The sequence below is a fragment of the Prunus dulcis genome, chromosome 2, assembly GCF_902201215.1.
Source record: "Prunus dulcis chromosome 2, ALMONDv2, whole genome shotgun sequence".
Lineage (NCBI taxonomy): Eukaryota > Viridiplantae > Streptophyta > Magnoliopsida > Rosales > Rosaceae > Prunus > Prunus dulcis.
Genome location: NC_047651.1, coordinates 12,339,070 through 12,357,178, shown reverse-complemented (window position 1 = coordinate 12,357,178; position 18,109 = coordinate 12,339,070). Strand labels below are relative to the sequence as shown.

Sequence of the window (18,109 nt, the reverse complement as noted above, 5' to 3'; positions counted from 1 at the left end):
GTGGAAGAGATTCATGTGGGAGTGATTCTTGATATGAAATCAAGGGAGGGAAGGATTGTTCTGAGCTGCATTTCGGCCGCCGTCTCTGACTTCTACCAGCTGCACAAAAACTACAGCACAAGAGTAGTTCTCCACAGCAGGGATTCCAAAGGAGAACCTCTACATGCTCTATCAGCTGGTGAGCCATTCTTTATAACAAGTCTCATATATATATATATATATATATATATATATATATATATATATATATCTAATTTGCTTTCTTAATTGGATTTTATTTATTATTTATTTTTGGTTACATTGGCTTGTTTCTGTAGGACTTTTTGGTTCAAGTATTTATTCTTTAACAACTCTGGTGGTTCAAATTAATTCAATATAGTACGTTTTTTTTTTTGGTAGATTAGAATTCCATGGAAAGCGATAGTCTGATAAATTTTAGTCATCAAATTTTTCCTGAACTTTTGTGTGCCAGCTTATGTGGAAGTATCTTATTTATTTATATATATGTACGCCCATTCCAAACTTTATTTATTTCAAGAAATAAGGCAATGCCGAGTATATTGTTACACTAAGTTTGCCTTAAATGTAGAGGTATATGCTCTTGGCCACTTGATTTACAAACTTGCACCAAAATTTTCTTCTTTACCACTTTTAGAGGCCTGATCATAGTGTTAATTGAACAAGAGTTGGTGCCTCTGGGATTATTCTTAATCATATATGACTAATGTATCTAAAGTTTTAATAGATCAGAATGTATATGGAAAAGCGATTGTGATTCATATCTATTAAAGTTGTGGTTTACTTGTTACCCAATACAGCTCTTAATCTTTTGAATGACATCAAAGTGGAAGCATTAATTGGTGCACAAACAAGTATGGAAGCACACCTTTTGGCAGATTTGGGAGAAGCAGCTAAAGTCCCTGTGATGTCTCTCTCTGAACCTAGTCCTCCTCCTCTCAACGACAATAAATACCCCTTCCGTATTGGGATCATACCGGATCAAACTTCTCTAGCTATGGCAATCAGCGCCATTTTTGATATTTTCAAATGGAAGGATGTTACTCTTGTATATGATGAGAACACAGATTATGGGAAAAACATCATTCCAGCTGTGGTCAATTCCTTCCAAGAGACAAATGTGTGTATTGTACATACAAGTTCCATTGCTGCATCCTCAACAAATGAACAAATCATTGAAGAACTCCATAAGTTAATGGAATTGAAGACTAAGGTATTTCTCGTCCATATTTCACATTTACTTGTGCCTCGTCTTTTCTTAAATGCAAAAAAGTTAGGAATGATGAGTGAAGGGTACGTTTGGTTTATGACATCAAGTAGCATGAATTTCTTGCATTCCATTGATCCTAATGTGATTGAGTCAATGGAAGGAGTGTTGGGTTTGAAGTCTCATATTCCGGCATCAACCGGCCTCCAAAATCTTACTTCAAGATTGAGGAGGAAATTTTACATGGAGTATCCCAATATGGAGGTAACCGAGTTAAGTCCTTATGGAATTTGGGCATACGATGCAACTTGGGTTCTAGCAGAAGCAGTTGAAAGGACAAGGAGTAAAAATTATACTAAATCATTCTCCAAACATGGAGTTGTGTTGCTTAGAGAAATATTACAAACGGGATTTAAAGGTTTAAGTGGTGAAGTTCAATATCCAGATGGGAAACTGACTTCAGGTGGATTTGAGATTGTAAATGTGGTTGGTAAAGAGGAGAGAAAGGTTGGATTTTGGCCTTGCAAAGAAGAAAAAACCACAAAAGAGTCATGCATGCCGCTTAATAATAGGAGAAATTTACTCTTCACCGACAATTTGGAAACAATCAATTGGCCTGGAGGATCCAAGAGGCAATTGAGTAGTGAAATAAAACTGAGAATTGGTGTTCCAGTGAGGCCTGGGTTCAAGGAACTTGTGGGTGTGGAGCGTGATCCTCAAACCAATAGAACAATTGTCACTGGCTTCTCTATAGATGTATTCGAAACTGCAATTAAAGCTCTGCCGTATAAAGTACATTACGAATTTTTTCCATTTGAGAATGAAAATGGAGTTATGGCTGGGACTTACAATGATCTTGTTTACCAAGTCTACCTCAAGGTATGGTTGATTAGATAACAGTAAAGAATTTTTTGTTTTCTCTATTACTTCTCAGTCTATTATACAGATTTTTAATTAGTTCCTGGGTTTCTTTGTCACGACACACTAGAATTATGATGCTGTTGTGGGAGATACGACGATCACATCGAACAGGTCTCAATATGTTGATTTCACAATACCATACACTGACTTAGGTGTGGGCATGCTAGTACCAAATGAGAAGGACAACATGTGGATTTTCTTGAAACCTCTCTCAACAGGTCTTTGGATAACAAGTGCGGGTTTCTTCATCCTAACGGGTTTCGTCGTATGGTTAATTGAGCGTCCTGTCAACGAAGAATTCCAAGGCACACGATGGCAACAAATCGGAACTATATTCTGGTTCTCCTTCTCAACCCTTGTTTTTGCTCATAGTAAGTACTCTTATCTCACTTCTTCCAATCACTATTGTACAGATTTTCCTGCTAGCAATTGTTACCAACTCAATATTTTTTAAGATCTCTTTGTTTTTTGTTGCAGGGGAGAAGTTGTTAAACAACTTGGCCAAGTTTGTAGTGATCATATGGGTGTTTGCTGTGCTTATATTGACTTCCAGTTACACAGCAACTCTGACATCAATTATGACAGTTAACCAAATACGATTAAACTCAGGAGGGGACTATATAGGTTACCAATCAGGTTCATTCACCCAGGGAGTGGTAAAGAACTTGAATTTCAAAGGTCTTAAACCCTACAATTCGGTTGAAGAATATGCTCTCGCTTTATCAAGCGGAAGTAAGCATGGTGGTGTCTCTGCTATCGTTGACGAGGTTCCATTCATTAAGATCTTCCTTGCACACTATCCTACTGGTTACTCCATGATTAAACCCGAATCTAGCACCAATGGTTTTGGCTTTGTGAGTAACCTCCCTTAAATTAAGTTATGCATTAATAATAAGTTGTATTTCCTCTGAAACTAGCAAGATTAACATTTATAGTTTCTGTAGTTTTTTATGATTTTCCAATTTGATCCTTGTATTTCTGATTCTGACAATTAAGTGCATGTACTTAAGCTTAAATAAAATCTAATATGTTAAATGTGGCTAGATGGAAAATTGACGTGAAAAGAGCTTTATGATTATGTCCATCCATTTAATTACAAATATGCATTGCAAATCAAAACTATATGGAGAAAAGCAGAAAATCAGAAAGTAAGCATGCTGATTACATCGTTGTTCATCTTTTTTTGTGTACGTAGGTTTTCCCTAAAGGTTCGAAATTGGTCCATGATATGTCAATGCAAATTGAACAAATGAGAGAAGAGGGAAAGCTTATGGAGATGGAGAAGGTCTGGTTTGATAAGAGAACAATTCTCATGTTTGACAACACAACGAGTGATCCCAATACTCTAAACTTCCATACTTTTCGTGGTTTATTTCTCATTACTGGGGTATCTTCAGCTTTTGCTATTTTCATATTCATAATATTCCCACTCAAAGAAAAATGGTATGCCGTGAAGAAATTCAGATTTAGATATCAGGTTCGAGAAAAGCTGCAGCGTGTAAGGAAATTCTTCTCTCGCAAAGTTTCCAATGAAACCGAAGAAAACCAGTCGACAGATAGTGCATGAAGCTAAGTATTATGGTATGTAGAACTAGATATTGCTCCCCATTGTAGTCGCTGAGGTTGTACGGGAGCTGTGTGAAATCGTGATTTTGCAATGCTAAGGTTGTGTTTTATTAGGTATATATTGTACAAACAGATAAAGTCACTTATAAGCGACATGCAGTTTTTTCTTTAATCTTTTGTTTTCTGAAAGCAAAACCTATACTATTGACATAATAATCAAAAGCAATAAGAGAAAGATTTATACATAACCCAATCAAGTACTAGGTCATCTATGAGATTTCGGGAGACTGGTGCGAAATTAAAAAGGGAATCGTCTTTAAATCCAAAACTTATGCTAGCGCTAATGTAGATTGGTGAAGATCACCCATGATTAAAAGTTGGAGCACCCCCCATGCATTATTTGCTTATTGTCTTCCCAATATGAATAATACCAGGATCTGTCATGCTCCTTTTAAAGGACAAGAAGAACATCCTCTATCGATCTCCATATAAAGGGCACTATAGTAATTCCAAAGGTACAGCTATCCTAATCAATCAGGGGTGCATCCACCAAAACATGGTCTGCCCATTAAAATGCCAAACTAGTTTTAAATTATTGAAATTTTAGTACTTTGTTGAAGCACCATGATCAATGATTTTGTAAGACATAATTGGATGTCGAAACGGTTTTCGATTTGTCTAATTTCTTGAAGCAACGATGATCTATGAATGTATACTTAAAAAATTCCAAATGTACAGCTATCCACTACTACATTTTACTATTTGATCGATGACATTTTGCACGACGATAATAATTTCGTCGCCCAATAAATACTTGTGCGACGAACGAGTCATTCGTAGCACAAAATATCAAAGATAATAATTTTATAGTTCAAAACTTGCATAATGAACATTTTCATCGCGCAAGAAGCCTTAGCACGATCTAACACTAAATCATCGCGCAAAGTTAGGAAGGAAAACGCGGGTTTATTTTATTTGGCGCCACAAGCCTGCGCAACGACACGTGTTGTCGCTAAAGAACACCTAGCGCAATGGTAAATGTTATCGTCGCGTAAAGTTACCTCGAAAAATGTGAGATATTTTAGTTGGCTCCAAATACTTGCGCGATGACAATTGTGGTTGCAAAAGAATACTTAGCGCGACGACACAGGTTGTCGTCACGTAAGAAAACGTGAGATTTTTTTATTTGGTGCCAATTTCTTGCTCAACGAAAAATTATATCGTTGCGTAAAGTTTGATGCCGACACAACTATGCGCAACGAGATTGATCAGTTGCATGACGAAATTTTGTGGGACGAAAACATTGTTTCGTCGCGCAAAAGTTAGGAAGAAAACATGTGCTTGCGCGACGAAAACGGTATGTTGGGCGACCAAATTGAGTTGTTGCGCGACGATTTTTTTTTTGTGCGACGATACTTTGCGCTACGAAAATAACTTCGTCACGTAAAATCCTTCTCTATATAACATGGATTCTGCCATTGCAGAGGCAGACTTCAAAAAAAAAGCTTTGCCTCTGCCTTTGCCTTTGCCTTTGCCTCTGCTTCTGTTGAGAATTCAGTACGTTCGTTGGGTAAGTATTTTTTGTTGTTAGTTAAAAAGTATTAATGTAAATTCATATTAACGCTATTAATTTCGTTCTCTTTAGGGATATTTGTAATTAGCGATTGATGGAGAACGATTCAAAATGTATTTTATTCGTTTTATATTTTAAAAATATAAAATTAATTACATTATGTTAAACTTAGTTTGTTATGTTTATATCTTTTTTTATATGAAATTATATTTATATTATGTTGTTAAATTGTATGTGACGTAGCACACTGTGTTGTGATGTACGAAATTAATTGAAATTAACTTCGTACTTTTTGTTTATTTTTAGTAAAACTTAGTTTCTCGTTCGAGATTAGTTGGATTTCGTGCATGGATGCGTAAAGTATGACTGCGGTCCAATTAATTCTTGAATTTTTCCCTTATTTAGACAGTTTGGGAATGCATAGTCATGTCACGTAATGTACGGCTACAGGATTAGGTTTCGGTTATGGAAATTTTGGTGTCATCTCTGTACGTTCTTCGGGTGGTACATAGGTATTTTATACCTATGGTACACCTCAAGAACTGTACCGAGATGCTGCCGAAATTTAGCCATATCGAAATCTAATATCATGTAGCCCTAAATTACATGACAAGACTACGCATTCCCGAATGAAGGATTTTATTGAGTTTGTGTGAAGTTGTTGTGATTGTGGTTCCAGGAATTATAAGCATGAGATGGATACAGAACCCGAAGAGATGTGCAGACGAATACTTGGATGGAATCAAGGATTCTTTTTCACGTACACACAACCCGGGCGCAACTAGAATCCGTTGTCCTTGAAGGAGGTGTAACAACACGTTGTGGGAGTTAGTTGAAAATGTTGGATTTCATTTAGTAAGGGATAGAATTATTGAGACATATAGCATTTGGAACCTTCATGAGGGACAATTAGACAATGCTTCGTCTTCAAATGCTACAAGAGTGGACAATGTTTAACCTATTGTCGATCCTAATAAACAAGTCATGGATATTATAAATGATGCTTTTCCATTTGCATCGACCAACATCAATCAGGAAGGGGAAGATGACGTGCCTACCATAATGGATAGTGCATAGTTCGAACAATATGAATAACTATTAAAAAATGCAAACCAAGAGTTATACCCAGCGTGCGAGAGGTTTTCCGTTCTCACGGCCATTGTGGACCTAATGCACGGAAAAATAAAGTATCATATGTTGAACCTGTATTTCGATTACTTTTTGGGGGTTTTCAAGAGAATACTTCTAACGGACAATTGTTTGCCGAAAGACCGTAGACAAGCTCAAAAGGTGTTGAATGGTCTTGGATTGGGTTATGAAAAAATTCACGCTTACAAAAACAATTGCATGTTATTCTACAAACAGTATGAAACATTAGATACATGCCCTATATGCAATGAGTCGAGGTTCAAAACGACATCTCAGAATAGAATGACTAAGATCCCACAAAAAGTCATGCGTTATCTGCCCCTGAAACCTAGGCTGTAGCGATTGAATATGTCGGCGCATACTGCCACAGACATGAGATGGCATAAGGAAAAATGGGCAGATGACGATGTGATGTGGCATCCTGCAGATGGGGAGGCATGGAAAGAATTCAATCGAACATTCCCCAAGTTTGCTGCTGAACCTCGAAATGTTAGATTGAGACTTGCCACTGACAGATTCAATCCGTACAGGGTTTTAAACCAATACCACGACACTTGGCCGATTTTTGTATTTCCATATAATTTGCCGGCTTGGAAATGCATGAAACAAGAATACATGATGATGACTGTTTTGATACCGGATCCTGGCAGTTCAATCGATGTTTACTTAAGGCCGTTGGTTGATGAGCTGAAGGATTTATGGACAAATGGTGTGCGCACATACGATAAATCCTCTAGGAAAATGTTCACTTTGCAAGCAGCAGTTATGTGGACTGTTAATGATTTTCCGGCATATATGGATGCTCTGTATGCAAGGAAGATGTAACTTCTGGTTGGCACGCTGGAAAAGTTTGTTACCTTGGTCATCGGCGATGATTACCATGGGACCACAAGTGGACAGAAAAGGATAAAGAGTTCGACGGGAACACATAGCATCTCCTTAGACCTAGAGAATGGTCCAATGATGAGATCTTGGAACAGCTTAACCGTTTGGATTTTGTCCTTTTAGGAAAATAGTTAGTCGGACCAGACCTTCTACACATTTGAACTAGATGCACAAGCCTATGTTTTTTGAGCTCCCATATTGGTCGAAACTAAAATTGAGGCACAATATCGACGTTATGCATGTTGAGAAAAATGTCTTTGACACATTGATGGGCACGATTCTAGATATCGAGGGCAAGACAAAGGACACGATTAAAGCTCGTCTTGATTTGGAAAGAATTGGCATACGAAGGGGTTTATGGATGAATATAGACATTGATAAAGCTAGAAGGGATCTTGCATTTTTTTTCCATGAAACTGAATGACAAAAAAGATTTTCTAAAGTTTATATCGTCTGTAAAGTTTTTCGATGGGTATGCCTCTAATATCATGCGTTTTATAAATGTTGACGGGGGTAAATTTGCTTTACTAAAGAGCCATGACTGCCATGTGTTTATGCAATGCCTACTTCCTGTGGGTATTCGACACCTATTGCCGGAAGATGTAGTGAAACCAATCATATTGTTGTCTAGATTTTTTTCCTAACTGATGGCAAAAACGTTGCGAAAGATAGACATAATCTGTTGCGCCATGACATTGTCCAAGTCCTATGCAAGTTTGAGATGATATTCCCTCCAGCTTTCTTCACAAGTATGATCCACGTGATGGTTCACTTGCCAGAAGAGGCATTGCTTGCTGGGCCTGTCAACTATCGCTAGATGTATCCAATCGAAAAGTATATAATCCTCATCATTTGTTTACGCATCCTTATCCCAGGCTTTCTAATTTGTAGGGTACTGTTTTCTTTTGGCAGGCTTCTTGGAAAGCTGAAAAAAACTGTACGCAACAGGGTGAAGCTCGAACGATCAATTATAGAGGCTTGGGTTCAATATGAGTCGCTTAATTTCTATGGAATGTATTTAAAAGATGTGCAGATGGCTTTCAATCATCCTCAGCGCAATAATGATGAAGGTGTGAGAAGTAAGAAACTTTCTATTTTTGCCCAAAGCGCACGACCCTTTGGAGATCCTGCACGAGGAGAGTTGTTTTCCAGGAATGACATGGAGGTAGGGCATTGGTTTCGTACTGAATAATTGTGATGAGATAATGGCATACTTAGATGAGCATGAAGAGATGATGAAGTGAGAACATGCATCACATTTGGTTGCTAAGAAACACCGTGAATTGTTTTGACAATGGTTTTTGGAATATGTAAGTTATAAATGCTTTGTATTTGACATATATATTGTAGTATTTAATTTTCTCAAACTAACATGTGAATGTGTTTGTATAATATTAGGTGAATAAGTTGAAATCATCGAATTCCCCCACTGACAGTGAAGAGTTATATAACTTTCCGTTCGGCCCGATTCGTGCTGAATTGTTCACGAGTTGCCATGTTAATGGCGTTAAGTTTTTGGGAACTGCATGAGATGACAAGTTGTGTACGGACATTGATTTCTATGGCGAAACTACGGACATTGATTTCTATGGCAAACTCACAACTGTAGTGCAATTGCTTTACAAAGACCGATACCAAGTGATCATGTTTAAGTGTCGATAATTTGATACAAACCCAAATCGGCAGGGAAGTATTAAAATCGACCATAGCTTACTATCTGTAAACATTAACATAAATTGGTATGATGACGACCCTTATATTTTGGCAAATATGGCAACACAAATTGTGTATTTAGATGATCCTAAAGGTAAGAGCGGTTGGAAAGTTGTTCAGAAGATGGATCAGAGGAACATGTATGCTATACCAGAACTAGCCAACTAACAATGACGTCGACAACGTTGCTGACCAACGTTTAGAATATTCGATGGAAAATGACACGGAAACACTTCAAAATACAAATGTTATACAAGAACTATTTCAGATACAAGGAGTGTCTTCAATCGAAATACCAATTCAGTCAATTACAATTGACCTCGGTGATCTTCCAAAATAAGGGAGACCGAAAGTGATGATAGTGACGATAATGAAAGTTATTATAGTTCAGATGATGAATAATGCAATTTCTTTGGACTCGCTATGTAAAACATAGTAAATGAAATTTTTTGTAATTTACTTATGTTAGTGTAAAGATTTTGGCAACTATGCTTGTTTGAATATTTGTACTTGTTATATCCAAACCTTATGGACTAAAGAGAAATGAAACATTGTTAAATAAATTGTTATATCCAAACCCTTTTGGTAATATTTTTGAAAGTTGTTTTTGGTGAACAATTTTAAAAAAGGAAAATGAGAAACAAACCCTAACATTTCCTTAGCAAAATAAAAGAAAAAAAATGAAAATGAGAAACAAACCTTAATATTTATTTGGAGAAATGAAACATTGTTACACACATATTATAATATCGGTCCCAATCTCTTAGACCACAGGAGTCCAAGAGATTGTGGTCACCCACCGTTGGATATTAATCCAATGGTTGAATTGTTTTTTTTTAAAGGAGTGAAAAAGTGAGTGAACCGTTGAATTTACATCCAACGTTGAGTGACTACAAATCTCTTGGACCCTTGTAGTCCAAGAGATCAGGACTAATTATAATATATAGTATACATATATACATACATACATATATATATTATATTATAATATACATATATACACATATATACATGTATATAATATATGTGTACATAGGTGTATCGATATATTATAAAATATACATTTTGGTATAATACATGTATATATAGATAATATATATGGATATGTTATAATCATAATAATATACGTGTACATACGTGTATATATTTATATTATAATATATACATATAGTATAAATATATAATGTATACGTGTATATACGTGTGTATATGTATATTATAACACATACATGGGTATAATATATATACACATATGTGTATATATACGTACATATTCGTATTATAATATATATTACATATATACATCTATGCTATTATTATGGTATTAATATATATGTATATGTGTATATGGATATATTATAATAATATACGTGTATATATCTACATGTATTTATATATATATGTGTGTGTGTCCCTGTTTTGTTTTGTTTTTGTTTTTATCTTCAACAAATGCATAACAAGTTAAATAAAAATCACAAAAATACACTGAAAAATGCTATAAACTCATGAAATAATCATCCATTACGGAGATCTAAAATCATAATTTCACATATTTTAATTAATGGGAGATTATTGAATCAAAGAAACAATAGTGTATTGCATAGAATGTTTTGATTTGTCTAAGAAGAAAGTTAAGTTTTTATTATTGCTTTGTATTCTTAGAATTTATAATTATATTGAAGTTAAGCTTCAATTATGGAGATGTAAATTCATGATTCGGAATATTGAAGTTAATGATAATCAATGGATCAAAGAAACAAGATTATAAGGTGGTATAATGTTTTGTTATTACCTTTAAAAAAACAAAAATATCGCGGGTTGATGGTTTAGGGTAAAAACTAAATGGAGATGTAAATTCATGAAACCTTTCATTTTTAAACGCTAAATGTCTCATAGGTAGCCTAATGGCCAGCATCAGGGTTGAAATTGACGAGGGATCACTGTTCTCGTTTACTTGACTCCTCAGAATATATATATATATATATAAACCAATTCAAGAGGTCGGCTGTGTGTGAGATGATGAAACACAAAAAAGGTAGTACAGAATGTTAGATAACAATGGGTCATATGAAAGAAACACGTGTTTATAAAAAAAATTGTGGGAATAGAGAAATTTCATAACTTTTTTTACCGACTTTTTAAGGAGCTGCGTTGCGCGACATAAGGTTCCTATCCGTCGTGCAAAGTGTGATAATTTAGGGTTTAGGCTTTGCTGGACAGAAGTAGTATTTCTACGTCGCGCAAGTTGTGATAATTTTCGCATGAAAACATTTCTCTTGAAAAAAAAAAGAAGAAGCCCTTTTTTAAAATTTCACGAACTTGCGCGACGAAACAGGTTCCATATGTTGCACTTCTACGTCATGCAAGTTGCGATAATTTTCGCGTGAAAACATTTCTCTGAAAAAAGATAAAATAGCACCTTTTTTAAAATTTGGCGACGAAACAAGTTCCATACGTCGCGCAAACTCTAAACCGACGTAAGCTGTGCTTCTACGTCACGCAAGTTGTGATAATTTTCGCCTGAAAACACTTCTCTAGAAAAAAAAAGAAGAAGAAAAAGTGCATTTTTAAAATTTTTGCCAACTTGCGCGACGAAACAAGTTCCATACTTCGCACAAACTCTAAACCTAAACCCTGAATAAAAACAGTGCGACGAATTTATTTTGTCGTCACGCAAGTTCGCGAAAATTTGCATTAATTCTGGTAACCCCTCTCTCTCTCTCTCTCTCTCTCTCTCTCTCTCTCTCTCTATATGTGCTCGCGACTCTTCCTCCCACTGTGCCCTCCCAAACCTCAATACCACACCCACCGGCCACGCCCACCCACAAGACCAGACCCAAAACGTCCAGCCACACCCTACCATCGCAGCCCAATCCTTCGCAACCCTCGTCGATGACCCCAGCCATCGGAAATTCAACATTTCAGGCCGGATTTCCCCCCAAATTCAAGCATCTCAATCTCTCACCTCTGGCCACCAATTCAGTGGAGTTATGTATGGATTTTTGACTATTTTACATGCTTTAGCTGATGGTTGGGTAGGATTTGATGAATTCCTAGCTTAGGTGGTTCAATTTTGAACCCAAATGTTGGCCAGATTTCGGGATGAAATTTTGGCCACTTTCGGCAATTTTTTGGGGTATGTCCAAGAACAAAACTGGCTCTAATCGATGTCCTGAACCTAGGGTAGGAAGATTGGCCCTTGATTTTGAGATTTTTTCGGCGATTGTTATTGCTTTGGACACCTACGCACTGCCGGCGCCTGTGGCAGCGCGTGGGCACTATACCAAAAGAGGATTGTGTCCCGATGCGATCCCCGAGTTGTCATGAGTGCGTAGGTATGTACGGATTCTAATTTGGATACCGTTTGAGCCTCGAATGGATTTCGCCTATTGTGCGATTTTCGGGTTTGATATTTTGGACCGTTGGATCGAACTCAAAGTCACGTATGTTGTACCTTGTATTTCTAGGATCGTATAAGATTCAACGGATCGTGGAACGGAGTCCCGGATACTCTGAAATCACGAACCCTAGGGCAAGATATGCTTTAATTAATTAGTAAATATTCTTATATGTTTTTGTATATGTTGACTAATTTATTTGTTGGGTTTTTATTTGGGTTAGTTAGTATTAATAAATTATGGGTTTTTATTAGGTTGTATATGCTTAGATTATATCTTGCTAAATTGGAATAATTTTTTTATATTTGTTAATTAATGAAGATTCTTATATATTTTTGTTTTATTAGTGGTTGGGATTTATGTTTGTAAATTGGATTAACTTTGGATGCTTGTTCAATTGTGCGATGTCAAACCTGATTAGAAGGCGTAAGGCGGTGAAGACTACACAAAGTTCGCCTCCCATGGCTCAGCCGTCAGCTGTCACTGCTCCAACGCTGATGGACCACTTGCCAGTTGGTCCCGGGGTGTCCCATGCACCCGCGTCATTAGTGGCGCAACCTGTTAGCTCCAAGAGTCGTCACCGGCCTGCCAACACCACCGACACCACATTGACAGACGCTACTGGTGCGTCGGGGCCACAACCAGGTAAAGATTTCCTTGAACTCCATTTGTTTTATACCAATATTTTATAGTTGAATTTGTTATTTAACATTAATTTCATATTTCTTTGCAACCAAAAAGAACACCTGGGGGTCTTGTCGGTAGTTAAAGACGGCGAAGGTCACTCGGGATGACCAACAGTCGTATCAACATCGGATACGATGAGTGACATCGGGCTGCACCGATGGCGAAATTGCATAGCTCATTGGCCCATGACATTGGTCATGTCGTTCGGACCCATTGCCCGATCAAATGGAAGTCTTGGAAGGTCATGCCTAGGAGCGGAGCTAGGATTTTATATTTGAGAGGGCCAAAATGTTAAACACAAAAAGTTTAGTTGTATATTTTTTTTGGCCTATTGAGTAAATTATTGCGTACAAAAGTACTAAATTGAAATGAGTGGGTTTTTTTTTTCCATAAATGTAGTATAATTTTACTATTATATTCATATTAAAATACAATTTTGACAAGTATTGATTTGTGGTGAGGGGTCCATAGGCTTAAGTATAGCAATTTTTCTTTGCATTTGTTACCACATCCAATATATACATTCAAAAGGGTTAAATAAATTGGAGGGGCCAAGGCCATCCCAGGCCTTAGTACAGCTTCGCCCCTGGTCATGCCTGACGAGATCAGGACGGAGGTGCGCGGACAGTTGTCGGTATGTATCCTACCTTTTAATTGTTTTTCCTTCAAACTTTATATACTTCTATTACTTAATGTTATAATTAATTTATTGTAGACGAACTACAATTTAGAGGATCTCGATGACGTACGTCAACAGACTTTTTGCTGACAGGTACAAGCAGTGGAAGAGCGACTTGCACCACCATTTTCAAGCATTTGATAATCCGCATGTCGCTCTTTAGGAGGGTTGCCTGAAGGAGCTTGAGGGTCGGGAGGATAGTTGGGTGTGGCTTTGCGGTCATTTTCAGGCACCCGATTATGTGGTATTTTTTTTATATTAAGTTCAAAATTATTACACGTTTCTTACTAATGTTTATTTAATTTTTATATTTCATTCCAATTTCAACTAATACGTTTATTTTTTGTATAAAAGAATAAGGCCAAAGGAAATATGGGCAATAGGAACAAGAAGACTCTTCTCCACCATTCAGGTTCTAGGCCTTCTCATATAGGATGCATGCGCAGCGGCGGGTAATAATAAAATTGTTTATGTTCAATTTTTAATATGTCATTAATATTAATTTTTTTTCGTACTAACATTTTTCTTCTCTTGTTCAATTCAAGGGGGGTCCAAATTCCCAGAGATCGACGTCTTTGGCGACGTTTATGTGCGACCTGGGAATGAGTTGGCCTAGTCCCTTCATGTAAGTATTATTTAATTTTAATTATTATCTTACGCATTCAAGTTTTAGGGTTATTGTATGAATGTTTTAATTCATATTTTATGTTATGTTAAACAGACGACGACGGTGAAGAGGAGCCAGTTGGTTCTTCAGGAGTCCACCTCCCAACTTCCTCTCGATACTTCACTCGAGTCTGTGGATCCTCCACAGGATGCGGGGTTTCAGATCCTGACGGAGACCTTGGATCAGACTCTCGGGAGGAGGCCGGGGACATATTGTCGAGGGATTGGGAATGCCAGGCGGCGGGAACCTAGACCCATTGATCGTCGCAGTCAAACAGTCAAGTGACTGCGTTGACAACAAAGGTGACCGAGCTTCAGGGTCAGATGTCTTCCCTTCTAGAGTCCCTTGCTCGGTCCAGCATTCCAATCCCACATTTTCCTCCCTCTTCAATCTCCGAGCCCCTCCAACCCAAGCATGGCCACCAGACCTCTGCCCTTGCGAACAATGTCCAGACTTCCGAGCCGCATTTGTCGGATGACCAAGTAGATTTTGGAACATTCTTTGATGTTTGATTAGTTTTTTACTTTCATAATTACATTGTAAACATTTCTCTAACATTTATATTATTTTATAATAAAAAATTTCTCTTCATTACATTTTTTATTGCAATTTCATTTTGTTACCAAAAAAGAACCACATTTAATTTAATTTTTTACAAAATAAAAAAACATAAAATGCACGACAAAAATATTTTGGTAGCGCCAATCCACTTTTTACAAAAGAAAAAAACGTAAATCTAAATTTTAAAAAAATTTTTTTTTTTTTTGCGTGACGAAATGTTTCATCTCGCAAAAACGAATTGTGCGACTAAGACAGTTTCGTCACGCAACAAGAATCGTTGAGCAAATGTTTTAGACACAAATTGCGCGACGAATATACATCGTCGCGTTGTGTCATCACAACGAACTACTTGTCGTCGCGCAAAGGTTTGCGAGCCGAACACTTATGTCTTCCCTAAACTTTTGGTGCAATGAAGGTTAACCGTCTTTTAGTTTTTCGTGACCAATGAAATAACTTGGTCACGCAAAGTCTTTCTTCACGATCTTTCCGTGACAGACTCTGCGCGACGAAGTTTTTGTAGCGCTAAAATTTGTGCTACCAAATGTCCTTTGCGCGAGGAAATTTTATTCGTCGCACAAACTGTAAAATGTAGTAGTGATCCTAATCAATCAGGGGTGCATCCAACAAAACATGGTCTGCCCATTAAAATGCCAACCTAGTTTTGAACTATTGAAATTTTAGTGCTTTCTTGGAGCACCGTGATCAATGATTTTGTAAGAAATAATTGGATGTCAAAATGGTTTCCGATTTGTCTAATTTTTTTCACGGTGATCTATGAATGTATACTTAAAAAATTCCAAAGGTACAACTATCCTAATCAATCAGGGGTTTATCCACCAAACACATGGTCTGTCCATTAAAATTCCAACCTAGTTTTAAACTACTGAAATTTTAGTACTTTCTTGAAGCATCGTGATCAATGATTTTGTAAGACATAATTGGATGTCGAAACGGTTTCCGATTTGTCTAATTTTTTTTCAACGATGATAAATGTATACTTAAAAAATAGATCGTTTGGATCGTTTAAAAAAATCCGTAGAAGATCCTAAAAGGTATCCCTCAAATAAAATAATTTGAAGAATCTCTCCATAGAAAGGGACTATATATATCCAAGAGAATCTGTGGACACTGAGAATATTGCATGCTTGTCACTTGTCGGCCTAACACATATACTCTCTATTAATCAGTCTATTAAAAAAATCTTAGTGCCAAGAAAAACTAAAAACATGCAACAAACATTGAAAGGCAAAGCAGAAGATCATCAGAAAGAAGAGGCAGAATTGGGCATATGGGATTTGTGGCAGCCCCTATGAATTAGTCACATTTAGTCATATGATTGAACGACATCTAATGGAATTGCCATCTCTAGGATGATCAAGTTGGTTCATCACCAATCTCTCTCATCATCCATCATAGAGATAAAAATCTAATGATAATTTTTTTAACATCCAATTTCTAGTCTTTGTAGAAATAAAACTTTAAATCATATAGACCACGCTAGTTTATAGTTCATCAATTGACTAATTTTCAATAATAATAATAAATTCTTTCAATACATGCGATAATGGGGGAGGAAAAATTAAAACTTAGACAAGGGTAAATGGTCTTAACTATTTGAGCTACAAGCTCATTGGAATCTACAACAAGCTCCTTGTCTCGATTTGGCTTTTGCAATATGATTGGTATGTGGAGCACAAAGGATCAACACAGGTGAAGTTCCAATATTTGAAAAACACGAGTGCATACATATAGCTATGAATTTGAAAATTAAGATAAATTAGTTACCAGGACACCACCCTTTGTTCACAGTACATAAGTTGAGACTAGATAAGTTGATAAAAAGAAATCAAATCTTTAAGAAGAACTACTGGATGAAAAACCTTTCTTTAAGACTTCAATAGCACACCATCATTTTAGCTTGTTTCTATAAGGATGATAATCGATGCACTCATCGTTCGACTTACACTCATGACCATCATCGGCACATTTGTGGTTTTGATGTAAACGCATTGTCTGCAGCAATAAAAAAAGGTCCAAAAATTACTTTTGGCACTTCAATCACTTTCGACCCTACAGTTTCAATTCCGTCAATTTTGTCATTGTAGTTTCGTATTTGTAGCAATTCAAAGACATGTTAGTATTCTTGTCAATTTATTTAATGATGCAAGGGGCAATTTCATTAACCCAAAACCCTTGGGAGTAAAAACTTGCCTGAAATTCTCCCCATTTCATATTAGGGCTCGAAAGTCAACCACTAATCCCTTGAAGAACCCTAAACCCAAATAACCAATTTCAAGCCCTAATATGAAATTAGGGAAGTTTGAGACGAGCTTTTATGCTCAGGGATTTTGAGTTAAAATTACCCCTTGCACGGTCAAAGAAATTGACAGAAATACTAACTTGTTCTTGAAGTGCTACAAATACGAAACTATAGGGTCAAAATTGACAGAATTGAAACTATAGGGTCAAAAGTTGTTGAAGTAACAAACTACAAGGACCAAAAGTGTCTTTTAACCATAAATTTAAAATTAAATATTTAAAAAGAAAAAAAGAAGAAAAAAAGGAAGATAAGCTTGTTAAAAGAAAGAAGAACAGAGCAAGAGCACATGAGTTGATAAACTTGTTATGAAGAAGAAGATATGCAAAGTAAATAAATGAAGTCTCGTGTACATACAAGAAGGACAATTTGGAGGATTGTCTCGCTTCCATGCTACCAATATTTTTCAACAAATTTCAACCATTTAGAGGATTGTTACGGTCTTTTGAAGGTATCCGAACAGTAAGTGCTCTTTCTCAAGCCTTTTTATTTGTGCTAGCTAGTTTCCCTGCCAGGACAATATTTAACTTTGTTGATGCTCTTTTTGGGAGGTCAACTTAGAGAGAAGTGGATGGTCTTCAGTCGGGGAGAAGGTGAGGACCTTCAGCAAGGGAAGAGCCTGCAGAAGACAAAGTAGGAGAAGCAGTCGTCAAGCTTCGGACACCGGTGTGGTGCCGGTCGAAGACTCTTCGATGATTAAGTCAGCTAAGAGTGGTAAATTTAGTAGAGCAACAGTAAAAGTGAGGAAGTAGTTACCCTTTTTACTTG

The 18,109-nt window shown here is 36.7% G+C and overlaps 1 protein-coding gene across 1 annotated transcript; it reads left to right on the top strand.

Moving 5' to 3' along the window:
* LOC117619939 (glutamate receptor 1.2-like) lies at positions 1–3,825 on the top strand. Its single transcript, XM_034350015.1, has 5 exons — positions 1–178; positions 819–2,104; positions 2,214–2,517; positions 2,624–3,000; positions 3,342–3,825. Exons 1-5 carry the CDS (start codon positions 34–36, stop codon positions 3,711–3,713), a joined length of 2,484 nt encoding a protein of 827 aa, XP_034205906.1. The 5' UTR covers positions 1–33; the 3' UTR covers positions 3,714–3,825.
* The last annotated feature ends 14,284 nt before the right edge of the window (positions 3,826–18,109 follow it).

Bases quoted from the DNA above. Each gene is read 5' to 3' on its own strand.
- LOC117619939 (XM_034350015.1), top strand. From the start codon at position 34: ATGAAATCAAGGGAGGGAAGGATTGTTCTGAGCTGCATTTCGGCCGCC. The intron at 179-818 runs GTGAGCCATTCT...TACCCAATACAG, and splicing joins TCTACATGCTCTATCAGCTG to CTCTTAATCTTTTGAATGAC. The intron at 3,001-3,341 runs GTGAGTAACCTC...TTGTGTACGTAG, and splicing joins GCACCAATGGTTTTGGCTTT to GTTTTCCCTAAAGGTTCGAA.